General features: G+C 42.2%; 1 protein-coding gene across 5 annotated transcripts in view; it reads right to left on the bottom strand.

Moving 5' to 3' along the window:
* The window catches only part of SGPP2 (sphingosine-1-phosphate phosphatase 2), a 213,169-nt gene that overhangs the window by 38,005 nt on the left and 147,442 nt on the right, over positions 1–27,722 (bottom strand). For all 5 annotated transcript variants that reach the window (XM_081579454.1, XM_081579453.1, XM_081579450.1 and 2 more), the window contains one exon: positions 1,140–1,319. In XM_081579454.1, coding sequence (XP_081435580.1) covers positions 1,140–1,313 — 174 coding nt within the window. In that variant the 5' untranslated portion in view covers positions 1,314–1,319. The remainder of the gene's footprint in view (positions 1–1,139; positions 1,320–27,722) is intronic.

Below are 27,722 nucleotides of genomic sequence, written 5' to 3'. Positions count from 1 at the left end.
TGGAGTAGGAAATGGCAACCCACTCCAGTATTCTTGCCTGGAGAATCCCATGGACAGAGGAGCCTGGTGGGCTACAGTCCACGGGGTCACAGAAGAGTCGGACACAACTGAGCACACAGTCAGATATAATCCTGTACTTGTCCCTTTCCCATTTAGGAGATTGAGGTCTAATCCCAGGTGACCAGATAGAAAACCAGGTGGGGTCAGGACCTGACACTAATCTTGTTCTCTCCCAAACCCCATCAGGCTGCCTCCTGTTTTATGTACAACCTGGAACATGGAATGCCTCTGGGTTTTTCGTGTAAAGAGGGCAGGAGAAGCAATGTTGTCATTTACCCATGAGACTGTTTGAGTTAACGAAATCTAAATTTTCCAACAGGTAAAAGATACAATTTCTGAAATTAAGCACCAAGATAGAGCAAGAGTTCTCAGATAGGAAACATAAATCTTCAGGCACCAAGTCCTTAACCACTGGACCACCATGAAGTTCCCGATACTGTAACTTTAAAAAGGTCTTGTGCTATAATTGGCATTTAAGCAGATAATAAGTGAAATTCTATTTTCAACACTCATTAATCTCCTGTCATTTAGGCAAGCTTTCTAGAAAATGTGAACTGATTATTTCTAATGGTTGAGCCCTGAGAAAGGGCCATGCATCTTTGGGAGCTAATTTAAGCCCAGATTCTATTTCACCCTGGGCCTTGAGGATTTGGTGAAATCATCTCCACCCTGCAGGGTCATTTACCAGGATCATCAGCCCCTTGCATCTCTTGCAAACAGAGGATGCAGGCAGTGACTTAAGAACCATCTGATAAAGTAGCTCAGGGTGAAAATGCTTTTGGAAGGGGGAGACCACACAGCCCAGTGATGCTTATTTTACTCTTATTATTAATGGTGTCCACTTTCACTCTTGTGCATAACCTGCTTTGGACACTAAATCACATTGTCACTTCATTCATAAAGAAATCATCACTGATCAGTAAGTGTTCCCCCATCTTTACTTCATAAGTTTCATCGTTCTTCAAAAAAAAAAAAAAGCAAAACCTCTCCTTGCCCTGAAGTCCTGAAGCAAAACCCTTCTTTGCTCCCTCACTGTGTGGACAGTGTTAAATGCTGGAGAAGAAGAGTCACTGTCTCACCTGGTACCTGTCCATGGTAGAGATAAGGAGGGTGAAGGAGATGGCCGTGGCTGCCATGGCGTGGGTGGACGGCATCCCATATTCAGCAATCACTCTCTTCTCAAGTTTCACGACAGGAGGGGAGAAGGGGCGGGGCCACTTCAAGATCTCTTTGGTTACCTGGCCAATATACATCACCAGCTGCAAAACCAAAGGATAGCAGTAAGTCTAATCAAACAAGCAAAATAATAAACTCCTGGATTCTATGAATTTATTTCGAGGTTTCCTGTTGTTTGGCTGAAATCACCTTTCTCTCTGACCCAGTTGCTGTTGGGGAAGTCTTGTAGGATGATGTTTTCATTGTTTGAAAAGAGAAACAGCCATGGCTGATTCATGTCAATGTATGGCAAAAACTATTACAATATTGTAAAGTAATTAGCCCCCAACTAAAATAAATAAATTTATTTTAAAAAAATAAAAAAATAAAAAAAAAATAAAAGAGAAACAGGCCTTCTGGATTCCAGAGGGTCACTGGGCAACCAAAGCATGACACTAACAGGTCTCACTTTGGTCATATAGTTAACAAACATTTATATAGCCAAGTACTGGTCTAAGAGCTTTACAAATATTAACTCACTTAATCCAAAAACAACTGTAGAATGCAGACCTATTTTACAGACGGTAAGGTATAAATCATTGTATATAGTTAGTAAGTGGTAAAGACTTATTGGATTGAAATCCAGGGAGTTTGGCTCCAAAATATGTGCCTTAAACTACCACAGTAATACTTCAGGGATGGTCCTGGACTAATATAACCTAACATTCAAATCAGACAGTCTTTATTTTCAAGTTTTAACCAGAAAAGTGACTACTCTTATGGAACTTTTGGCTTAAAATTTTTTGAGTGCCACTGTTATTCCTGATATATGTAGGCAAGATACTGGATACAATTTAATATTATCCAGTAATCAACAGCATCATACAATAAATGGTGGGACTATTTTCAACCTTAAAACAAACACAGTTCAGTCTGGAATTTTTTCAATTGATTTTTTTTTTCCACAATGCCCTTAATGTAAAAAATCCATTTCTCTTTCTCCCTTAAAGCACAACATAGAAATCAGAATCGATTTCCATACCCTCCCAAGACACATAGGACTGTTAAGAACAGACTCAGTTACTTTGTCAGAGAGCTTCACATCACAAGTTTCAAGATCTGTTACAAAAGAGGAAAGAGCAACCTGCTTACTTAAGTCTCTGAATATACAGTTCCAAGTGTGGCCTGAGGACAGACAGCATCCACACCCCCTGAGGGCTGTTGTACAGGCTCTGGCCTGTACCTGCAGGATTAGAACTCTCATTTTCACAAGGCTCCTGTGCCTGCAGGATTAGAGCCCTCATTTTTACAAGGCTCCTGGGTGGTTGCTGTGCACATGTGAATTTGAGAAGCAGGGCTTTTCGCTATAGTCTTGCACAGGTCACTTTGTCATGGGCTTTAATTATAAACCTCCTCATCTTACCATGACTGTATTGATCTTACTAGAGCTTTATTTAGCTCGTGATGGCTGGAGTTACTTTGCTTTGGAACAAAACCCATGAAAGACTATTTCAAAATACTTTGGGTTAGTCAGCCAGATTGCTTTAGAGTTTCCCATATTCTGGTGCTTTCTTTTAACTCATCTTGCTGGCAAATTCTGAGCATTGCCCCAGTGCACTCGGTATCCTCCAGAAGGCACTGCATATTTTTTTTTTGCTTGGCTGCCACTTTGCTCTGGGTTAAAAATCAAGAACCACTGCCTGTGCACAGCAGGCCAAATCCACAGGCTTTAAAGCCTCAGTGACAATCACTCCAAATTCCGTAGCTGCAATTTCTAATCAGACTTTGAAACTTAACCCCTTTACCATCCCCTTCTTACCAGAAACTACTGTCTTGGAAACCAGCTCACTCTTCTATGTTTCTGCCGTCCACCTGGGAGCCCACAACACCCGCATTAGACTATTTTCTCGGGAGTTGAAAAACTTGCAGATACTATTGACTGCTAAGAATTTCTCCAAAGATGCTTGAATATATTTCTCAATCCTGTCCCTTCATCACTTATCAATATCAATAAAATATTACAGGCATAATGACTAACTCTAGTTCACTCAAAAATACTTAGAATCCTCAGAGAGGAAACATTAAAATCCTAAGAGTGAAGACAGACTAGATGACCCTCCTTCAGACAAAATTTAATTTCCTTGAAGTTCATGAGCTTCTTTGATTTCATTTATCTTTTGCCTTCTCTCCCTGAAGGTTGTTTTTAAGAATGAGGGCAATTGTTCATTTTATTTAAAAGTATTCTCATAGCAACACAATTGTTTCTGATCAATAAATTACAAATAGCAATTACTGTAATGGCAGCGCTCTATGAATAAGAGCAAGTGAGGCGTTGTTTTTCAAGTTGTAGAGATAGAGCACCACTCTCAGGATGACCAATCCTGGCACCAGTCTCTGCCATTGCATTCATTACAGCAAATCAACAAGGTGCCCAGGCCTGTGTTGGGGCCCCATCCTTGAGTGGGGAAAACCATCACACAGTGGATCTCATCATATTGCAAATATGCTTTGAAAAAAAAAATCATCCACAGAATTCTATGGCTATATATATATGTAGAGATAGACTTTGGTGCAACCTGGGGGAACCAGAAGTCCTGGGGCTAAATGTTAAAAGGAAGACCGTTTAACTAAGGTGAGGGATGCACAGAGAAGCATCCAGGTTGCAAGAATAGCATGAGCAAAGACTTAAAGAAGTGATGTTGGGTGGAACTCTTAGGTGGTTAGGACCAGTGGAATTTTTTGCAATATTTATTTTTATTTGCTTGGCTGCACCAGGGTCCTTAGTTGCAGCCTGTGGAATCCAGTTCCCTGACCGAGATTGAAACCAGGCACCCTGCTTTGGGAGCATGAAGTCTTAGCCACTGGAGCATCAGGTAAGTTCCCAGTGGAGTTTAAACTGTGAGACACACCGTCTATTACAAGGGCTGAGACTAAAGGAACTGACCATACGAGGTCTTGGGGAGGAGGGGGAGCCTGAAACTTCCATACAGCAATGAAGAAGGTACAAAATGATACAACCACTGTGGAAAAACAGTTTGGCAGTTTTTTAAAAAGCTAAAACAAATGATTGCCATAGGACCCAGCTATGCCAATCCTAGGTATTTACCCACAAGGAGTGAAAGCATAAGTCATACAGAGATTTGTCCATGAATGTTGATGGCAGCTTCTTTAACAGCTCTAAACTGCAAACAACCCGATTCCCATTGTGGAATAATCATGCAATTGAATTGTTGTTATTTAGTCACTAAGTTGTGTCTGACTCTTTTGAGATCACATGGACTGTAGCCCACCAGGCTCCTCTGTCCATAGGATTTTCCAAGCAAGAATAGTGGAGTGGGTTGCCATTTCTTCCTCCAGGGGATCTTCCCAACCCGGGGATCAAACCCACATCTCCTGCATTGGATTCTTTACCACTGAGCCACCACAGAAGGCCGTACAACTGAATACTTCTCAGCAACAACAAAAAAATGAATGAACTATAGAAGTCAAGCTACAGCACAGGTGAATCTTAAAGTAATTCTGTTGAATGAAGAAGTCAGGTCAAAAACGAAACAACAGTACACACTATATGATTTTGTTCATATAAAATTCTTCCCCCCTCTCCTTTTATTTTTTGGCATGGGGGATTCTCAGTTTCCAGACCAGGGAATTGAACCCATGACCTCTGCAGTGGCAGTGCAGCATCTTAACCACTGGACCTCCAGGAAAGTCCCTATATATATAATTCTTAAAAATGGAAATGACTTTATAGGATAGAAAGGAGATCAACAGTTGCCAGGAGAGAAATAAATTACAAATGGGCTTGAGAAATTTCTCAGTGACAAGTATCTAAATTATGGTGATGATTTTAGGGGTATATACACATATCAAAATGTGCCACATGGTACATTTCAAATATGTGCACACTTCGTGAATAGGGTCTGCCCTGGTGGCTCAGACAGTAAAGAATCTGCCTGCAATGCAAGAGACCCATATTCAATCCCTGGATTGGGAAGATCCCCTGGAGAAGGAAATGGCAGCCCACTCGAGCATTCTTGCCTCGAGAATCCTATAGACAGAGGAGCCTGGTGGGCTACAGTCCATGGGGTCGCAGAGACACGACTGAGAGACTAATACACACACACACAAACTTTGTGAATACACTAAAAATTACTGAATCATACACTTTTAAAAAATGAATTGAATAGTATGTGAATTACACCCAATAAAACTAAGTATTTAGAGTTTATTACATGTCAATCACATCATAAAAAGTTGTTGTCTTAGCCAGCTTGGGCTGCTGTAATGACCAACCACAGATGAGGTGGCTTACAAACAGGAATTCATTTCTCTCAGTTCTGGAGGATGAAGTCCAAGATCAAGGCACTGGCAGAAGTAGGAACTGGTGAGGACCTGCTTCCTGGGTCACAGTCAGTCATCTTCACAGCACTTGAAAGATGTGAGCTTTCAAGCCATGAAAAGACATGGAAGGCTCTTAAACACATTACCAAGTGAAAGGAAGCTAGTGTGAAGAGGCTCCACACTGTATGATTTCATCTATGTGATGTTTTGATAAAAGCAAACTACGGAGACAGTAAAAAGACCAGTGATTGCCAAGGGTTGGGGACATGGGTAAGTGGAGCACAGGGAATTTTTTGGGCATTGAAACTATTCTGTATGATACTCTAAGGGTGAATACACATCATTATACATTCGTCCAAACCAATAAAATGCACAACACCAAGAGTGAACTCTAATGTAAACTAAGGACTCGGGATACCAGTGTGGGATCCCCAGTTGTAACAAATGTCCCACTCTGGCAGAGGATATGTATGTGTGGGTGAAGGGGCTATTTACGAATACTCTATACTTCCTGCTCAATTTTGCTATGAACCTAAAAACCACTCTTAAAAGTAAAGTCTATTAAAAAGACTACTGTGGCAGAAGAAAGCTATTTCTCCGTTTAGTTCTCAGGGAAGGAGTACAATGATTAACTCATTATGGCATGCCTTCTGTGAAGGACTTTGCTCTGCATTGTTGAAAGGCCCTTCTACCTAAAGGAACTAAATTAAGTTCCATCATCCATCACGCTCCTTTGGGCTGAGGCCTCCAAGGCCTAAGTGTAAAAGCAAAAATCCATGGGGAGGCGAGACAGGAAGCAATTACAGCTCATTAGCCTCAGCCACCTGGCTGGTCCCCTGCCTGGTGCTGACAGGTCTGGGGCCCCATGGTGTTTCACCATGAGAAATTAGCCTACTTGCTTATTTCTTCTAATTACTATAGATGGTGGAAAGAAAATCCATTTCTCTTGATCACCTACTGCTGTCCCCAAGCAAACAGAAGGCTTTTCTAAAAAACAAATTCTGCCCAAATGCAGTGTATCTTCAGAAGGTGGAAGAACTTCCAACCTAGGATCATCATTGATGTCTGTGGCTCTTTGGGGCAAGCGGAAAAAACAGCGCTTTTTCTCTTAGTGTGGTGGCCCTTCCTGCTTATTACTGGGTTGGCCAGTAAGTTTGTTTGGGTTTTTTCGCGAGATGTAACAGAAAACCCGAACAAATTTTTGGCCAAACCAATACAATCCAAAATGGCAATATTTCCGAGTCTAACACAGCTCTGATGAACAGAACTTTGGTCTTCAAGCCAGGATAAATAAAAACCTAGATAGTTTAGGAAACAGAAGAGTCTTGAAATAACAAGACCAGTAAAGCCCCACAGGATTTTAAAGAACAGCCACATGTTGATTTTTTATGCTCTGGGATTGCTCGCTGCCCACCCCTCTCTGTCCTCCTTCTCCCAAAGCATCCCCCTCCCCCTCCCCATGGTGTGAGGGCTTCACTGTTATAATAAAGCTGAATCCTCTACAGGGTGGAAGGAGCACGGAGAAGCTCTTTTCAAATTATACCTCCAACACCCCTCAAAACCACACATTTTTAAACTCAAACATCTTTCTTCCCTCTGGTTTCATCCACAGCCCACATCACCATGGGGCAATCATCAGTTCAGTTCAGTTCAGTTGCTCAGTCGTGTCCGACTCTGCGACTCCATGGACTGCAGCACGACAGGCCTCCCTGTCCATCACCAACGCCTGGAGTTCCCCTAAACCCAGGTCCATTGAGTCAGTGATGCCATCGAACCATCTCATCCTCTGTCGTCCCCTTCTCCTTCTGCCCTCAATCTTTCCCAGCATCAGGGTCTTTTCAAATGCGTCAGCTCTTCTCATCAGGTGGCCAAAGTATTGGAGTTTCAGCTTCAACATCAGTCCTTCCAATGAACACCCAGGACTGATCTCCTGTAGGATGGACTGGTTGGATCTCCTTGTAGTCCAAGGGACTCTCAAGAGTCTTCTCCAACACCACAGTTCAAAAGCATCAATTCTTCTGTGCTCAGCTTTCTTTACAGACCAACTCTTACATCCTTACATGACTACTGCAAAAACCATAGCCTTGACTAGACGGACTTTTGTTGACGAAGTAATGTCTCTGCTTATTAATATGCTGTCTGGGTTGGTCATAACTTTCCTTCCAAGGAGTAAGCATCTTTTAATTTCATGGCTGCAGTCACCATCTGCAGTGATTTTGGAGCCCAAAAAAATAAAGTCAGACACTGTTTCCACTGTTTCCCCATCTATTTGCCATGAAGTGATGGGACTGGGTGCCATGATCTTCATTTTCTGAATGTTGAGCTTTAAGCCAAGTTTTTCACCCTCCTCTTTCACTTTCATCAAGAGGCTCCTTAGTTCTTCTTCACTTTCTGCCATAAGGGTGGTGTCATCTGCATATCTGAGGTTATTGATATTTCTCCCAGCGATCTTGATTCCAGCTTGTGCTTCATCCAGCCCAGCATTTCTCATGATGTACTCGGCATATAAGTTAAATAAGCAGGGTGACAATATATAGCCTTGATGTATTCCTTTTCCTATTTGGAACCAGTCTGTTGGTTCATGTCCAGTTCAAACTGTTGCTTCCTGATCTGCGTACGGGTTTCTCAAGAGGCAGGTCAAGTGGTCTGGTATTCCCATCTCCTTCAGAATTTTCCACAGTTTATTGTGATCCACACAGTCGAAGGCTTTGGCATAGTCAATAAAGCAGAAATAGAGGTTTTTCTGGGACTCTCTGGCTTTTTCAATGATCCAGCAGATGTTGGCAATTTGATCTCTGGTTCCTCTGCCTTTTCTAAAACCAGTTTAAACATCTGGAAGTTCACGGTTCACGTATTGCTGAAGCCTGGCTTGGAGAATTTTGAGCATTACTTTACTAGCGTGTGAGATGAGTACAATTGTGCGGTAGTTTGAACAAAACCCCAAAAAGATGTCCTTTTCATTATAGGGGACTGGAATGCAAAAGTAGGAAGTCAAGAAACACCTGGAGTAACAGGCAGATTTGGCCTTGGAGTACAGAATGAAGCAGGGGGAATCATTGTGCAAGCAATTAACTAAGAGGGATGTAAGCTGTTCCAGGTGGTGCAGTGGTTAACAAACAAATTTGCCTACCAATGCAAAGATGCAAGATATGCGGGTTTTTGATCTCTGGGTCAGGAAGATCCCCTGGAGAAGGGCATGGCAACCCACTCCAGTATTCTTGCTTGGAAATACCAAGGACAGAGGAGCCTGGCTGGCTACAGTTCATAGGGTCTGAGAGAGTCAGACATCACCGAGTGCATACATACACACACACATGCAAGATGTCACTCACGGGGCAGAAACATTGTGAGTCACTAGGGTTTATGGTCCACCCGTGGATTTATTTTTAAAAAGTCAGGAATTCATTTTCTCATTCTAAAGAACAATGAGATGTAGCCCAAAGACCACAGTTTCTCTATTCATCCCGTTTCTTAATCTGTCCAAATTAAGCTCAGTCCTCTTCTCCTCAGGTTACTAACACGATAATTTGGATAAAGAAAGACCAGACACCCAACCATCCCACTCCTAGGTATGAAGAGGAAAAGTTAAAATTGTACATAACCTCCTTCTCCTTCTGCCTCTGTAACTCAGCTTGCTCCTTGCAAAGTCTAGATCACGCAGGTCACATAGTCTCAGAAAGTGGGGACTTGCAATACTAGGAACTGGAGTTTATCTCACTCACCCTTGTCCTGCTCTTTGCAATTGCCCAGCCCCTGCAAACCTGCTTAATCATGCCATTCCAGGTCAGGCATCCCCACCCCATCTTGTCTGCTGTTCCCGCACACGCAAAACTCCTTAGTTTAAACCAGCCTATTAACAGCTAGTGTTGCCCACTACAGTCTGTCTATAAAAACTCTGTAATCCCTTTTTTTGGGGCTCAGAGCTTGGAGTGTTAACTCCTCTGGGCCCGCCGGCATAAAAAACCTGAGTTCTCCAGCTCTCCGAGTGTGGTGCTTGGTTTCTCAAGTATGGGTTTCTGCAACAGGTACATATTTAAGAACCCTGAAAATGCATGTCCTCACCAAAATTTGTACATGAATATTCTTAGCATTCTAAGAGTCGGACGCAACTGAGCGACTTCACTTTCACTTTTTGCTTTCTTGCATTGGAGAAGGAAATGGCAACCCACTCCAGTGTTCTTGCCTGGAGAATCCCAGGGACGGAGGAGCCTGGTGGGCTGCCGTCTATGGGGTCGCACAGAGTTGGACACGACTGAAGCGACTTAGCAGCATTCTTAGCATTATCCTTCACGATAGCCCCAGAGTTAAAAGTTTAAACCAAATGTCCATCAACTGATGAATAGATTAAAAAAACAGGGTACATCCGTACAGTGAAGTATTATTTGACCTTGAAAAACAATGAGGTGCTGATACATGCTACAGCAAGGATGACCTTTGAAAATAGTGTGCTAAGTGAAAGAAGTCAGACGAAAACTACAAATATGGTATGATTCCATTCACATGAAATTTTCAGAATAGGCAAATCCATAGAGATCAGTGGTTATCTGATTAGTGGTTATCCGGCGGGTAGGGGCTGTTTGGCAGGGTGAATGGGGAGTGAGTGCTAGTGAATATGGGGCTTGTTTTTAGGGAGGTGAAAATATTGTGGAGGTTGATGGTGGTGATGGTTGCACAACTCTGTGAACATAATAAAGCCATTGAATTATTTTCTTTAGAAAGGTTAATATTACAATATGTGAACTGTATCACAATGAAAAAAAAGAGAAACTAGACATCAAGATGGATTCTAAAATACCTCTCCTATGTGTCCCTGAAATCTTTCGTTTCAAAATCTTATTGACAATGCCTTCAAATATTGATTCAATAGAAGCAGCTATGGCTGCTACTGATATTTTCTTCAAAAGTCTTGCCCAACTCTGCCCCTAAACCCTAGTTCTACAGGGCACTGAGGTGGTGACCGCCCATGACACAGAAAGCTGAAAGTGCTACCTACTCAAACCCATGAGGGATTCATTTTAAGAGCAATTTTAAGCTCTGGAGGCTTTTTAGATCAATAGTTTTGCCTAAAAAAAAAGCAAGAGAGAGAGAGAGTGTCTGCACTAGCCGGTGCTGCTTTTGTTTACTCTGTTCTTTTTTCCTCCCAGGAATACACACTGCTCTGTGGTCTTTTATTTGGCTTCAGGGAGTGGATTAAAAGCAGTTCTTTGTTATGGTTATGGGGGAACATTCAAGAGACTACTGCTTACCATTCAGTATAAAAAGTTGTTTTCCACTGGTGAATGTCCTCTCCTGCTTGTGGCATTATTTTTATTTACTTTTTAAAATTCAAAGCCCTTCTATAGTGTGTGTCATGTGGGTTTCTGTGAGTCTGTTGGGGGGTGGATGGGGTGGGGTGGATGGGGTGATGGTGAATCAGTGGGACAAGTAATTAGAACTTCAAGCTAATAAAATTTCATTCCATGCCTGAAGCACCAAAACAAAGAAATTACAGAGCAAACACCATAAATCACAGGTTATCAGCAAACTGGTCTTGACATAGTCCACGTCCTATAAAAATTAAGATATAATAAAGAAAGCACAGATGGCAGGTAAGAAAAATAAAACAATTAAGTGACAACACTTTCCTGTTTTTTCTAACACTCCAATTTTTCAAGCTCAGATCTGCTTCTGAAATTTTTGAAGACAAACACTAAAGGTACAAAGATAAGTAATTAAGTTGTGTATGTATGCATGTCTTTAGGAAAGTTACTTTAAAACAATTGAGGCTTCTTTTCCTTATTAAGAATGACTTGTTGGACTCTGGGAGAAGGCGAGGGTGGGATGATTTGAGAGAATAGCATTGAAACATGTATATTATCATATGTGAAATAGATCGCCAGTCCAGGTCCGATGCATGACGCAGGGTGCTCAGGGCTGGTGCACTGGGATGACCCAGAGGGATGGGATGGGGAGGGAGATGGGAGGGGGGTTCAGGATGGGGAACACATGTACACCCATGGCTGATTCATGTCAATGTATGGCAAAAACCACTACAATATTGTAAAGTAATTAGCCTCCAATTAAAATAAATAAATTTAAAATAAAAAGAATGACTTGGGTTAAATAATAACTAGTATTAGTATAGTGATTTTAAAGTGTATTTTCACTGACATAATTTGTTTTAATATTCATCATTCCTATTTTACAGATGCTGCTAAGTCACTTCAGTCGTGTCCGACTCTGTGCGACCTCATAGACGACAGCCCACCAGGCTCCCCCGTCCCTGGGATTCTCCAGGCAAGAACACTGGAGTGGGTTGCCTGCCATTTCCTTCTCCAATGCATGAAAGTGAAAAGTGAAAGTGAAGTCACTCAGTCGTGTCCGACTCTTAGTGACCCCATGGACTGCAGCCCACCAGGCTCCTCCGTCCATGGGATTTTCCAGGCAAGACTACTGGAGTGGGGTGCCATTGCCTTCTCCGATTTTACAGATGACGAAATTGTAAAATAGGAAATACTTAAAGAAGGTGACTGACCCCCTAAAGATAATACAATGAGTAGAGAAGCTGAGTTTGAATTTTTCTGGTTCAAAATCCTAAGGTCTTTTCACCCCACCTTCTCAAATCTGGCATAACAGTTATCACTGAAACCAGATATCTATTTTTAAAGAACCCAAATTCTATGATCCTAACCCATTAGATCCATGGAACACTCACTAGAGGCTGCCTGACTGCCCTGGGGGCTAAGAGTCTTAGACATCACATCTGATGAGACAGTTGCCAAATACTTATCCACACCACTCCAACAATGACCAGTCCAGCAGAAGTCTGGGACCAGCAACCTTTACTCACCATTGGACAGAAGTCACATCCCAAATGGCACCCATTGAGGGAATGGGTGTCTTCAGTCTTAGGAAATGTGGAGAGTGCAAAAGCTAAAACATGCATAAGCCCATCTTCCTTCAGAGAGCCAACTAACCACAAAACCTGGAAACAATTCAATGTTCATGACAGGACACTGGTTAAATTATGTAAATATTAAAAAAGCATTGTGAGATATACTGTTAAATGAAAACAGTGAAAGGCAGCAAGAGTACATTTTGATCCCATTTGTAATTTAAAAAATGTATTTATAAGCAAGTGCGTGTAGCTTACATGGCAAACTGGATGGCGGAGCCACTGGGGATTAGAATGGCAGTTGGTGCCTTGTGTGTCATTTGAGTTTTCATGCAAAAACCAATAAGGCTTGCTTCCAATAAAAATGTAATCACTGCAAAGAAAACGTCTCATAATTAGACTCTTCCTTCACATTTCTAAGTATATCAATTGTCAGTCCTGCTGACCATAGGGAAAAAAAACAAACTGCAAAATAATACAGAAAGATCAAAACCTTTCCTTTATAGACCACTGAAAACAAAAATGCAACAGACGTTAGCCACATGCCATGCTCAACTTTCTCATCTGATTAAAACCACAAACTTAAATTAAAAAAAAAAGAAAGAAAAAAAAAACCCCACGAACTAGTCTCATCTCCAAGCACGCTGCCACAGATCTCTGTGGGTAACCCAGCCAACCAGTCTAGGCAACTGCCACATACACACACAAAAAGGCATTTAAGTACAAATTTCAATTAAATATAGTCTCAGATTTTTCAAGCTGAAGAGAAGTCTGTCTTCAGCCTTGACTGATGGACTGCTCATCTGAGACTCTTTCTGTTCTTGAGTGAGTGAGTCAAAGTCGCTCAGTCATGTCCGACTCTTTGCGACCCCATGGACTATAGAGTCCATGGAATTCTCTGGGCCAGAATACTGGAGTGAGTAGCCTTTCCCTTCTCCACAGGATCTTCCCAACCCAGGGATCGAACCCAGGTCTCCCGCATTGCAGGTGGATTCTTTCCCAGCTGAGCCACAAGGGAAGCCCAAGAATACTGCTCTTACCTGCATCAAAAACAGTAAAACCTGTTAACAGGACTTCTTCACAAATTAGAACCCCTCCTCCAAATTCAGGAAAATCGCCCCAAAGAAATTCCCCCAAGCAATATGAGCCAACAGCCCTACATCTAAACCCTCTGCCAATCTACTCCAGCAACTAGCATCATCTTTGGTCTTTACAAGGTAAGAACAGCCTAAAATACCAGCTTTGTAATATTTTCAAGATCAAGTCAACATAGTTTAAAAAAAAAAAGAAGAAAAACGGGGTTTTTTTTGGGGGGGATGGGAGGGCCTACACTGCACCAGGTATGTGGGATCTTAGTTCTCCAGCCAAGGATGTAACTGGGGCTGCTGCATAGGAAGTGCACAGTCTTAACCACTGGACTGCCAGGGAAGTCCCCAAGTCAGCACAGTATTAACTGGAACATAGCTAGATTGCCAGTGGAACACTTTTTCTGTCCCTCCTACCAAGCTGGGTTTGGAGGTCTCCTCCATGCTCCCATTCACTCTGCCTGGCTCTCTAAAGGTTTTTTAAATGATAGTCACTCATAAACCATTTTCTAGATTCTGCTATATCCATGGACCACCCATTTTATTATCACTTTAATGTTGATCTTCAAACTGGCTCACTCCTTTTCAGTGAAACACTCAAGAAAATTTGATCTGATTGTTATATTTTACAGATACACGCTAAAACCAAGATGTATATATTTAAAGAAAAAATGAAAAAAACTTATCTCATGAACTAGGCTCTTGGAGTGACAGGCTTCTGGAAGATTTGATTTGTTCTGGATTTGACTTGCTATCTGGAGATGTATGGGTTTCCCTGGTGGCTCAGTAGGTAAAGAATCTGTCTGCAATGCAGGAGACCTGGGTTCGATCCCTGGGTTGGGAAGATCCCCTGGAGTAGGAAATGGCAACCCAATCCCATATTCTTGCCTGGAGAATTCCATGGACAGGGGAGCCTGGTTGGCTACAACCCATGGGGTTGCAAAGAGTCAGATGCAAATGACTAACACTCACTTTTTCACTGGAGATGTATTGCCAAGTACAATAACATCAAGAAGTCAATGAAGGACTTCCTTTGTGGTCCAGTGGCTAAGAATTCTTCTGCCCATGCAGGAGACACAGGGTCCTTCCCTAGTCCAGGAAGATCCCACATGCAACTAAGCTCATGCGCTACTACTGAGCCTGCATGCTGCAACTACTGCAGTCTGAGCACCCTAGAGCCCATGGTCCCCAACAAGAGAAGCCACTACAATGAGAAGCCCACAATGCTGCAACTAGAGAAAACCCACTTACAGCAACAAAGACCCAGTACACCCAAATAAATAAATAATAAATTAAAAAAAAAAAAAAAAAGGAAGTCAATGAAGCAAGAGTCCAGGGCCCCAGAAGAGCATCTTGGGCCACTTGCAGGGTCAACTGGTTGCCTCTGTGACAACTACTATTGCACTTTGGATGCTGGGATGGGTATTGTCCTCGACAACCACATCATCAAACACTTTTTGTTATGACCATGAATCAGACCAGAGCAACTGTGTGGGGGGTTTTATGGTTCATGTGGACTCTAAGGAATCTGAATCCTGGTCTATCCTCCCTGGCAAAAGCATGAGGCAGAAAGAACCCCTCAGCCACTGCAGAATCCTTGCCCCAATTCTACCCCCAATATCCTAAGAATCTTCCATCCTTTCTATACAGGTATCCTCCAGGACTGGCGAAAAGTAGGGGACTTAAGAGTCTTCCTTTGTTGTACATCATTGATACCAACAATAAAATCTACACTGTGCACAGTGGGGGCACAGATGAGGAAATAAAACCCATGGGGACATAAAATAGTTATCATAATCACTGACATTATAATACCATTCATTAGAATCACCAAAATCCCCCCAAATTAAACAAGGAAAAACATTGGTGGTCTGTAATTTACACACTGATTTGAAACAACTAGGGAGTGAGCCCTCTGCCACTTCCAGGGGAAAAGCCCCTCAAAAGTTGGCCTCAATCTCTCTTGAAGGTAGACAGACTTGAACGTTGAAGGCAAGTGAACCAATATAAATCCACGCTCTTAACACTTACAATGAAACAACAATTCACAACCAGCCTTCTCCTGTTTATATCATTTCAGTCCTATTATTTATATTATTTCAGTATGCTTATAATACATTTGAAATATTTCACATATATTTAATAAAATGTATGATTCAATATCATTTTACTACATAGCTTTTGCTGTAATAGAAGGACCTCCTGACCATCCCTCATGCATCAACCATGCTCTTGATTCTCATCCTTTCTCTTGTCTATTTTTTCACTTTTTTTTTTTAAAATGGGATATGTAGTCTAAACAGAGATCTTTTTACCAGAATCGTAAAATTTCAAAATTTCCGTAGGTCTCCCCAAAGCAGAATGTTCCAGAGCAGGTGATTAGGGCAAAAGGATGCTATGAGTGCTATCCCTTGAATGGGCATATTTTCTTCAACTAGAAATAAATCAGTTATATATCATTTCATATCAAGGTTCAAAATAAGACAGGGCACTGCAACTCTTTACTCCCTTCTCTCCATGTCTGTAAAAGGCAATTCAACTCTGTAATCGAAGACGTCTCAAAAGACAGAACTTACACAGAGTAAATCCTTTGTCAGTAGTGGTACCATTTTTAATACTAACCATTTCTAACATTAGCCTCTAAAATGAGCTATCATTCTCCCCAGCACTCCCATCGTTAGCAACAGCAAGCTAGAGCTTTTCCATACATGTATTAATAATGAGCTGCTGCTCCCTTTATCTAAATCCTTGCTTGCTTATACATACATCAGTTTGGGAGCCATTTAGATGTTAAAAACCAACATTGCTAACAGCAGCCTATGTGTGATACATGTTATAAAGCAAATATCAGCTATGCTCTGGCAGTAATTCAGGAAAGTACTATTCTCCACCTTCAAAGGACTCTTCCTGGGAAGTCGCTCTCTTATTTTTCTGCATAGATGTAGTAAGATGATGATACTGGTAGGTGAAATTTAAATAATAAATTTATAACCTGGAAATTTTCCCAAGACATTTTCATGAGCATATCCTGATTCCTGGTGATTAAAAAAAAAAAAAAACCTAATCGAGCAATTCTAGATCAATAACCCTATTTCATCCATATTTTACAAATGCCCCCCCCCATTTTATCACCCATGTTCTATGAATGAACCTATTTGTGACTCACCAAAGGGAAAACTTATGAGTGTGGCATAAACAGCTGCCCAGACCTTTTTTAAAGCTTGGGTCATTCTAATGGTACCCAAGTAAACTTGTGTTTCCCCATAAAGACTGAGACAGCATTTGTCTTAAAAATGCTGGTCATAAAAACAAAACATTTTTTTTTAACCTGTCCTTCCTACCTCCACCATCACTAAAAACCCAAAGCCATGACAAAAAAACAGCTCTGTCGACTATACTATCTGGGTTTTTGTAATGTGTCTCAATTTTCTGGAAAAAAAAATATTCTGTTGGAAAAAGCATGTTGTTGTTCAGTCACGAAGTTGTGTCCAACTCTACGATCCCATGGACTGCAGTATGCCAGGCTCCCCTGCCCTTTACTATCTCCCGGAGTTTACTCAGATTCATCTCCATTGAGTTGATGATGCTATCTAACCATCTCATCCTCTGCTGTCCCCTTCTCCTTTTGCCTTCAATATTCCCCAGCATAGATAACATTAAAATGAGATTCTGGCTTATTATACCCTGAAACACATCTTGCCCTAGAGAATGTCTAGTCTTGAATTACCCTGAGATAACAGAAAATGTGACCGCGCTGCACTCGCTTGTCTTTCTATGGAAGCATCTGTGTATAAGAGTCTCTGGACGTGGTGTGAGGTTGGAGCACCCATCATGATGACCTGATGAACCGTGAACCCAACATTAGGCTAATGGTCATTGACATTCTGGGCTTCGCTGGTGGTTCAGTGATAAAGAACCCGCTTGCCAATGTAGGAGACATGGGTTCGATTCTTGGGTTGGGAAGATCCCCAGGAGAAGGAAATGACAACCCACTCCAATATTCCTGCCTGGGAAATCCCATGGACAGAGGACCCTGGCTGGCTAGAGTCCATGGGATCTCAAAAGTGTCAGACACAACTTAGCAACACAACAACATTGACATTCCGCACCTAGTTTTTCAGGCTATCACAGGCTTTCCTTACATGTTCTGTCTGAGTTCATTTCACCTTTGTCTCTAGTTTACAATCTTGTAGAATTTAGAAAAGATTTGGTGGGGGAGGGGGGGTTCACTAAGAAGAAATTAAAAAGATTTATATCTGAAGGGATTTAAAGACTCCACAGAGTCAAGTCACACCACTGTATCCACCCAAGTTCTGAACGACCATCAGCCACATCTCTGTGGCCTGCCTTCTTTGTGACCAGTCAGCTGTACTGCACAGAAAGGAATCTGAATTTGTGGGGCTGATACACAATGCTTGCTGTAGCCCTAAGGGATTAAAACCATTTTTCATTGTGAAAGCAATGTCAGACCTACTGTCTGCCTGGGTTTGGTCCCCTTCACACCCCAAATTCTCCAGTCTAGCTGTTCTTTGTCTCTAAAGGCTGGTATTGCTGGCTACATTTCCTTGTGCTAGAAACATCTGCGCACATGTGGGGGGGAGGAGACGCACCATTTCATGATGAGATGCTCTGTCATACAGCAGTCCATGAGCAAACGAAATTACCAGTTAAGAGGCTGGGGAGGAAATGGAGAGCTAAGGAAATGCATAAGAATAAAAACTCAATATGCAGGCTAACAAAATTACACAAGCCATAATCACAGGATGTAGGAAAGAAAATTCACTTATGACCGCGCAGATGATGTCCACTTTCGGTGAAGGCGCCCTGGATATGCATCTACTCAACTCACCAGGGGAACAGCCAAGCGGACTCTCATATTTCTTTACACAACACCTATTCCCAGTCTCAGGTTGACATCACGAACTGGGCTATCAACACTGGGCAAAGCCAATTTCCTACTCATTTTGAATGACTGCCAACATGATGACTGTGAAGAGGGAGTGGCTATCAACTCTGTGTGCCAAAGTCGGTTGAGCCAAAGTCAAGACCTGGGGCTACCCTAGTGGTCCAGTGACTAAGACTCTGCCCTCCCAACGCAGGGGTCCTGGGTTTGATCCCTGGTCAAAGAACTACATCCCATATGCCACAACTAAGAGTTTGCATCGTGCAGCTAGAAGACCTAGGTGCGTCTAAATAAATATTTTTTAACAGAATTTATAAAAAAAAAAAATGAAGTCTTGGGCTTCCCTGGTGGTCCAGTGGTTAAGAGTCTGCCTTGCAACACAGGGGACAAAGGATCAATCCCTGGTCTGGAAGATCCCACATGCCATAAAGCAGCTGAGCCTGTGTGCTGTAACTACTGAAGCTGGTGTGCCCTAGGGCCTGTGTGCCACAAGAGAAGCCACCGCAATGGGAAGCCCATGCACCACAAGTAGAGAGGAGCCCCTGCTTGCTGAAACTAGAGAAAACCCAAGCATAGCAGCAAAGACCCAGTGCAGTCAAAATAATAAAAATAAATTAATTAATTAAAAATAATAAAGTCTAGAGACCTGAATATACTATCTCTATAACACCCTCAATCCATTAGATGTTCATCAGTGTCCCTAACATTCCTCACCGTCCTGCCCCCAACTTCTCCTGGTTATCACCTCTCTTCTGTCTGAACGGAAATCAGGGACATTTCGGTAAAAGAAAGGATCCACGTTGTGATGACAGCACTGCTCCCCTCCACACACGTCACTGCCATCAGGAGCCCCAACTTCACATCTCACTTGGGAAAGTAACAGGCCCTGGTCTGATATTTAACCTTCCTCCTGGGAAATGTACAAACCCTGTGAGTAATCTCTTTTTTATGGTCCAAAAGTTCAGGTGAAGGCTCTCACATCTCACAACTGAAACCACTCAGTCAGAGTGCCTGAATGAACAGTTCTCTTGACCTTGAGATTCAATTCCTCTTGCTGGTCACACCTTTCGGACAAGCAAAGTTTGGATGTACACCTAGTCAGGCCCAAGGTGAGAGCTTACCACTCTCAGCTCTGGTCCAGGTCACCAGCAGCCTGGTTCCTCAGCCTCTCTGCCAAGAGGCCGCTGGTCTAGTAAGTCCTATGACAGGGCCTGCTTGGAATAAACTTACTGACATTAACTTGTAGAGCTCAAAAATGTAATTCACCACCTCCTGAAATGAAAATAGTCTAAGATTATAGTGCGTTTGACATGTAGACATTCTCTAGCCTATCATTTGCAAAACTCAAGTTTTTCATTTGGCTGCAATGATGTCTTTCCTCCAAAAGACTGTCTTCCCCTCCTCTGTCCCTTTAAACACACCCCATCCATCCTCCATTCTCCATTCCCCCCATGCCTCCCCCTCCTTTTGCTGCTTCCTCCTCATCCTTGGCAGGATGCCTTCATTACAAGGTTTCTCCGAGGCAGAGAAGAATGGGTTCTCCTCCCCTGGAGTTAGATGACTGTCCTCCTGTAGAGCCAGTCTTTGAGCAGGACTAGACAAGCATCCCAGAGAACTCCCTTCCTGACGCCTGTTCACCGCAGGGAGCGAAGGAAGGAGGCTGGTTGGACATAGGAAAGGCAGAGGGGGAGAGAGTGAGGCACCATTGATTTACCAGCCGGTCAGTGAGTGATTAACTCTAGCTAGTAAAAGGGGCTGTTGATCACACAGTCAGTACCTCCCCAACAGGACTGTAACTGGGGCTATAACCTCCCTGTGACCCTTTGTAATGAGAGAAGCTCTACTTGGGAAGGCCAGCCTCAGCCTTCCAGACTGACAGGCACATCCATGCTCTCCCCTCGGAGTCCTTTCCTCTGCAATTTCTACATTCCACTGTCAGGCTGGGGTCCCTATGACGGTGAGCAATGCCAGAATTTTTACAGAACTCTTTGATGAGGTGCCAAAGGTCAGTTTTCATTCCAATCCCAAAGAAAGGCAATGCCAGAGAATGTTCAAACTACCGTACAATTGCACTTATTTCACGTTAGCAAGGTAATGCTCAAAAATCCTTCAAGCTAGGCTTCAAGAATACATGCACCAAGAATTTCCAAATATACAAGCTGAATTTTAAAAAGGCAGAGGAACCAGAGATCAAATTGCCAACATTCGCTGGATCATAGGAAAAGCAAGGGAATTCAAAAAAAAAAAAAAATCTACTTCTGCTTCATTGATTACACCAAAGCCTTTGACTGTGTGGATCACAACAAACTGTGGGAAATTTTTAAAGAAATGAGAATACCAGACCACCTTACTTATCTCCTGAGAAACCTGTATGCAGGTCGAGAAGCAACAGAACTAAACATGAAGCAATGGACTGGTTCAAAGTTGGGAAAGGAGTATGTCAAGCCTGTACACTGTCACCCTGCTTTTTTAACTTATATGCAGAGTATATCATGTGAAATGCTGGGCTGGATGAAGCTCAAGCTGGAATCAAGATTGCTGGGAGAAATAAACAACCTCAGATGTTCAGATGATACCACTCTAATGGCAGAGAGTGAAGAGGATCTAAAGAGCCTCTTAATGAGAGTGAAAAGCAAGCTTAAAACTCAACATTCAAAAAACAGAGATCATGGCATCCAGTCCCATCACTTCATGGCAAACAGATGGGGAGAAAGTGGAAACAGTGACAGATTTTATTTTCTTCGGCTCCAAAATCACTGCAGATGGTGACTGCAGTCATGAAAGTAAAAGACGCTTGCTCCTTGGAAGAAAAGCTATGACAAACCTAGGTAGAGTATTAAAAAGTAGAGACATCACTTTGCCAACAAAGGTCCATCTAGGCAAAGCTATGGTTTTCCCAGTAGTCATGTATGGATGTAAGAGTTGGACCATAAAGAAGGCTGAGTGCCGAAGAACTGATGCTTTCAAACTGTGGTATTGTAGAAGACTCTTGAGAGCCCCTTGGACAGCAAGGAGATCAAATTAGTCAATCCTAAAGGAAATCAACCCTGAATATTCACTGGAAGGAGAAGACTCTTCAGAGTCCTTTGGACAGCAAGGAGATCAAACTCGTCAACCCTATAGGAAATCAACCCTGAATATTCATTGGAAAGACTGATGTGAAGCTGAAGTTCTAATACTTTGGCCACCTGATGCGAAGAGTTAACTCATTGGAAAAGACCCTGATGCTGGGAAAGATTGAGGGCAAGAGAAGGGGGCAGCAGAGGATGAGATGGTTAGATATCATCATTGACTCAATGGACACGAGTGTGAGCAAACTCTGGGAGATACTGAAAGACAGGGAAGCCTGGCGAGCTGCAGCTCATGAGGTCACAAAGAGTAGGAAGCGACTTAGTGACTGAACAACAATAACCAGATGTAAATCACAGGAAAAGTTTGGTTTTAAAGTTAGAAAAAACCACCTCAAAGGTGTCTTTCCACTTAAAATCCAGCTGTCTTCTTAGAAGGCTTGTTTACCATTTAGACTTCTTGGGAATATTGGTTTCCAAATGAATACAGAAATTAGTTACAAAGACTGTTCATATATTTTGAACATTCTAGATTTGCCATAAACAATTTTAATGTGAGTAAACTGTAAGTAAAATCAGCCCTGTGTCCTAAAGCCACCTCCATGGAAAGGTTTTTCCTGACCACCCGACCTAAGACAGCTGCCTGGCACCACTCTTGTCTGCATACCCTGCTTTTTTTTTTCTTCACAGAACTCTAATCTGCCTGCACTTAGACCATACATTTTGATTTATCAGCTCCATCCCTACCCCCAAGGGTATTCTTGGCCCAGAGTCTGGGACAGTGCCTGGTTCTGACTCAGTTTTGGACCTTTGCCCTCTCCCCCTATCTCAGTCTGGAGCCCTCTCCTCTAGGCCCTCACCTGGCTGGCTCCTTCTCATACTTAAGTGAAACTAGCACCAAATGCTCATTCTTGACCAGCATTTCTAAAGTAGGTCTCTGTTCTCACCCCGATGGTGCCCTAAACAATAATCGTACAATCTTTAATTTCTATATTGACTTGTTGTTACTCTGCTTTGCCTACAAATAAACCCCAGGAGAATAGGATGGAGTTTGTCTTGTTCACTGCTTAATCCTCAGGACTTAGCATAGTTTTCATAATCGATCTGTTGGATGTTTTTCAAGTGAATAAATGAACAACTAAATAAATTTAAAAGGTGTTGCTTGCCAATCACAAGGTGAGAAAGATATCTGAGGCTCTTTTAAAAAGGCAAATAAAATCTGGCTTCTGGTTCAAAGATCCCTTCACATTTGAGAAACATAAAACATAGAATTACTACTTGCGTACAGAAAAGGCCTTGATATCTTGACCAAATTTGGGTCCTGAGTGTCCATCAGGGCCCTGCAGAATCACTCAGGATGCGGAACAACTACTTTTTTAAAATTAATTTTATTTCTATTTTTGGCGGTGCTGGGTCTTCATTGCTGTGCACAGGCTTCCTCTAGTTGCAGTGATCAGGGATCACCCACTGCAGTAGCTTAGCTTGCTGCAGAGCACAGGCTCTAGAGCAAGGGCTTAGTAGTTGTGGCGTACAACCTTAGTTGCCCCGAAACATAGGGGATCTTCCCAGACCAGGGATCGAACCCATGTCCCCTGCATTGGCAGGTGAATTTTTAACCACTGTACCACCAGGGAAGTCCAACAATTTCATTTTAAAAACATCTCTAGGATGCTCCCTTGGCACTCTATAGATTTTTCTAGTGTATCTTTAGTACCCTGAACTGTAATTATTTCTTTGCATCTGTCCTCTCAAGGGGAACAGCTCTGAAATCCTCTTCATAGAATTATGAATCTTTATTTATTTTATTCAATAATTATGTATTGAGCTGCTACCACATGCCAAGTTCAAGGAATAATAAAGAACCATCTAGCAGAGAATGATGCAGTGGTAAAGAATCCACCTGCTAACACAGGAGATGCAAGTTCAATCCCTCAGTAGGGAAGATTCCCTGAAAGAGGAAATGGCAACCCACTCCAGTATCCTTGCCTGGAGAATCCCAAGGACAGAGGAGTCCGGCGGGCTACAGTCCATGGGGTCGCAGGGTCAGACACAACTGAGCACGCAAGTGGACAATACAGGTTCAAGGTTTTCTAGAGACAATGTGTGTGGTGAGACTTGAAGCTGGTGAGAGCATGCAGGGCAGGGGCAACAGTAGAAGGAGGGATAAAGTCAAGTGTGGGTGTGTCTGCAGGTAAGGAACTGGGGTGGACGTCAGCAGTTAGTTCTATGATTCCAGAGAAGAGAACAGATTGGGGGAGGGTTAAAGGTAGAAATTTAGGCAGAAGTCCAATTATTTAGGGTGCTTGGACATTAATATGTTCTAAACGGTGGACCATGTTCATACTTGCACCTGAGATAGGTCACTCTATATAAGACTAGAGAGCTAACTGAGGCACCACTCGGGCTCCTGAGATAGGTCATTCTACATGCTAGCATCTGGTCCCATCACTTCATGCAAATAGCTGGGGAAACAAGGGAAACAGTGACAGACTTTATTTTTTCTTGGGCTCCAAAATCACTGCAGATAGTGACTGCAGCCATGAAATTAAAAGACGCTTGCTCCTTGGAAGAGAAGCAATGACAAACCTAGACCATGTATTAAAAAGCAGATGTTACTTTTCCAACAAAGGTCCATATAGTCAAAGCTATGGTTTTTCCAGTAGTCGTGTATGGATGAGAGAGTTGGACCATAAAGAAGGCTGAGTGCCAAAGAACTGATACTTTTGAACTGAGGTGTTGAAGAAGGCTCTTGAGAGTCCCTTGGACATCAAACCAGTCAATCCTAAAGGAAATCAATCCTGAATATTCATTGGAAGGACTGATGCTAAAGCTCCAATACTTTGGCCACCTGATGTGAAGAACTGACTCATTGGAAAAGACCCTGATGCTGGGAAAGATTGAAGGCAAGAGGAGAAGGGGACAACAGAGGATGAGATGGTTAGATGGCATCACAACTCGATGGACATGAGTTTCAGCAAGCTGTGGGAGGTGATGAAGGACAGGGAAGCCTGCCAAGCTGCAGTCCATGGGATCGCAAAGAGTCAGCCACAACTGAGTGACTGAACAACAACAAGAACACACTGTGGCGTGGATGGATTTGAAGGTCATAAGAACTGCTGTAACGAGATTCATTAGATGGTTAACATGAGCAGGCAAAATAAAGATGATGCAGGCTCAAAGTGAGGGGATATTTCCAGAATTGTTGGAAATGCAAAATGACAAATGTCCAGTAGAGTCCCAAAATCTTTACTAAATGAATAAAAGGACACACTGGGGCTCTCTGGAGAATGAGACGCTGCTCACTGCCCCATCTGAGAAGTGAAGACCTCATGAACAGGAACTGTTTTAAGTTGACTGTCTTTACTTTGTAGCTTTTCTGTTTCATATCTTCCCCTGTGAAGGAAGATCATTTAGATGTTTCAGCTTAAAAGTCCTGCTTTGGGGATCAACCAAGCTCAAGAAAAAAATAAGAGAAAAAAATGTCACTTCTATTGACAAACAACTTAGGACTTTACAGCTTGTAGCCAGCACTCTAGGAAAAAATTAAGAATCTTAGATAAAATTTTATAGGATGGGACTTCTCGGGTGGTCCAGTGGTTAAAACTCCAGGTTTCCACTGCAGGGAGCTAGAGTTTAATTCTTGGTCAAGGAACTGAGATCTTGCATGCCATGGCCATGTGGTGTAGCCAAAAAACAAACGAACAAGCAAACAAACAAGCAAAAAATTGTGTGACAACTTCTTTAATACTATGAAAATTCTAGTATATAATTTCTAAGTTATATACTAGAATATCTAGGGCTGAAAAAATATTGTACACCTCCTTACTACAGACCTGATCATACAACTGGCTAAATTAAGGTCCTTGAATTAACTGGTACCTAAAGTAGAATACATATTTGATAGAGTTAATCAATAGCCTAGATGTCCTAATAGAATTAAAACTGACTTTCCACATATTACTTTAAAATGATATAGCATTTCTTAAAACCTATATTATTTGTGGAGTATTTATTCCTTAGAAATAGTAACAAAACAAGGTGATTGACTACCTGGACACAGCTGAGAAGGAGATAACATACAGCAAATACTCAATGTCTCTAGGTAATGCTGGGAAAGTCAATTCTGAAGTTTACATAAAGCGAATCCTCTGTCCATGGATTCTCCAGGCAAGAATACTGGAGTTGGTAGCCATGCCCTTCTCCAGGGGATCTTCCCGGCCCAAGGATCAAACCTGGGTCTCCCAAACTGTAGGCAGATTTTCTACCATTTGAGTCACCAAGGAAGCCCCCATATACAGCAAGAGACAATAGAAATAATTTAATATTGAGGGGTGGAAGGTGCTTTTGTAGTTACATTTGAATGTAGTTGTCTCTAGAGTTTGTGATTTGGAGCTAAAAAGTTAGGAAATCACTTTGTGTTTGAACAGCAATCTAGTCTCAAGTGTATGTTAAATACTAGCCTAAGCAAAATAACTGCTTCTTCTCATTTTCTTTAATGTTTATGTGCTGGTTTGGTTAGAGGAAGAATTCAAATGCTTTCCTGAAAGCTATTCAGCAATACAAAAGATTGTATGTTGCATAAGAAAGAGTAAACACTAAGTACATTGGAGAAGGAAATGGCAACCCACTCCGGTACTCTTGCCTGGGAAATCCCAGGAGAAGCCTGGTAGGCTTCGGTCCGCGGGGTCGCAAAGAGTCGGACACGACTGAGCGACTTCACTTTCACTTTCTTATATGTATATGAAGGTCACCTTCATGATGACTTTCAGTAGGAAATGGTTTGGGAGCCCTTGGAGAAAGAGGAATTTCTCCAAATAAATACCCTCCACTTTGGATAAAAAGAAAAAAAGAAAACACTAAATACATTTTGCCAAAATGATCTTGGAAAGTGAGAACTATAGGACAGCACATAGAGGGACTTCAGGGTTGAATTCTCTCCTTTCTATTGTCTTTATCAAATGAAAAATAAATCTGGATTTAGGCAAGGACAGCTTTTATTTGAAAGGACTGGAAGGAAGATCTCTGATCGTAAGATCTGTGAGAGTTCAAAGACCAGGCAGAAAAGGGCTTTTCTTTTATACAGAGGGATGATCAATACTGGAAAGGTGTTCTCTGGGTGTGGGGAGGTGGACAGGGCAGTAGATCAGAGCCTTGTTTATCCTGAGGTCAGCTTATCCTCAGGAGGGGCTGTGTGCTGGCTGGTATGAGAATGAATCAAAATTCAGGGTCTAGCCATGGAGGAAAGCTTAACTCAAGTTTGATCAAGTCAAGGTAGCAGGTATTTTGACCAGATGGGCCAGTGGGGAAGGAGTTGAAACCATTTATAAATCAAAGAATGGGAATTGGAGGGGTCATGACCTGCCTTGTCACAGGTAAACAAGGCGGGGTGGGGCTGTGAGCCTTGTCTAAGTCATCTGGAGAAGGATGGTTCCTTGTAGTAAATCATTCCTAGAATACAAAAGGGTGAGTGGATTATCTTCATGGTTTCTGTTTTCCAGGAGCATAGGGCTCAGGTAAAATTCAATAGGATCACCTTCTTTCTTTTATTTTCAAGCCAGTAGTATATTTAGGGATTTCTCTAATCAGGTTTTTATTTGCAGGAGAAAATGTAGATTAGTACTTTAAGATAAACTCTGGCAAACCCCTTTATGCTCTCAGATCATCAGCATCTCTTAGGTTGAAGGTGTCACCTGCAAATTGGGACTTGCCATCGACTTCTTCACTGAAGCTGCTGACCTTCAACATCCCTGAAAGGAGTCCAGGGTGGCGATCAGGAAAGAGGCACTCTATGCTCTGGGAAAACTGACAGGACAGGTCTTCAGATAGTTAGATATTTTTAGGAGAAGATTTTATGAGCCCAATTCTTGCATCTCCTTGTATCTAGAAAAGCACTAAAATCCTTCATAGTGATATCTGCTCCTCATGCCTAGAGATTAGCAAAAACCTGCAAAAACTATGAGTTCGATTGCATGTATTCCCTCTTCATCAAAATCACAATCAAAATCACTGACTCCCCCCACACCTTTTTGGAGCAGTTTCTCAGAGCTACCTGAAATGTCATCTCCTGGACTCTAGTCCTTACTCTGCTCCAAATATAACTTAATTCACAACTCTCACATTGTGGGTTTTGTTTTTTTTCCAGTCAACAAAGGCCAGCTGATTAGGGGCTTCGGGAGCTTTCTGAGAAGCTGACAGTAACTGAAGCCAAGACTGCTAGCACTGAGTGGAAAGGAGCA

This window comes from Giraffa tippelskirchi, chromosome 3 (assembly GCF_054371585.1).
Source record: "Giraffa tippelskirchi isolate mGirTip1 chromosome 3, T2T-mGirTip1v1.2.pri, whole genome shotgun sequence".
Lineage (NCBI taxonomy): Eukaryota > Metazoa > Chordata > Mammalia > Artiodactyla > Giraffidae > Giraffa > Giraffa tippelskirchi.
Note: the sequence above shows the minus strand (reverse complement) of the source record. Positions and strands in the feature narration are given on the sequence as shown.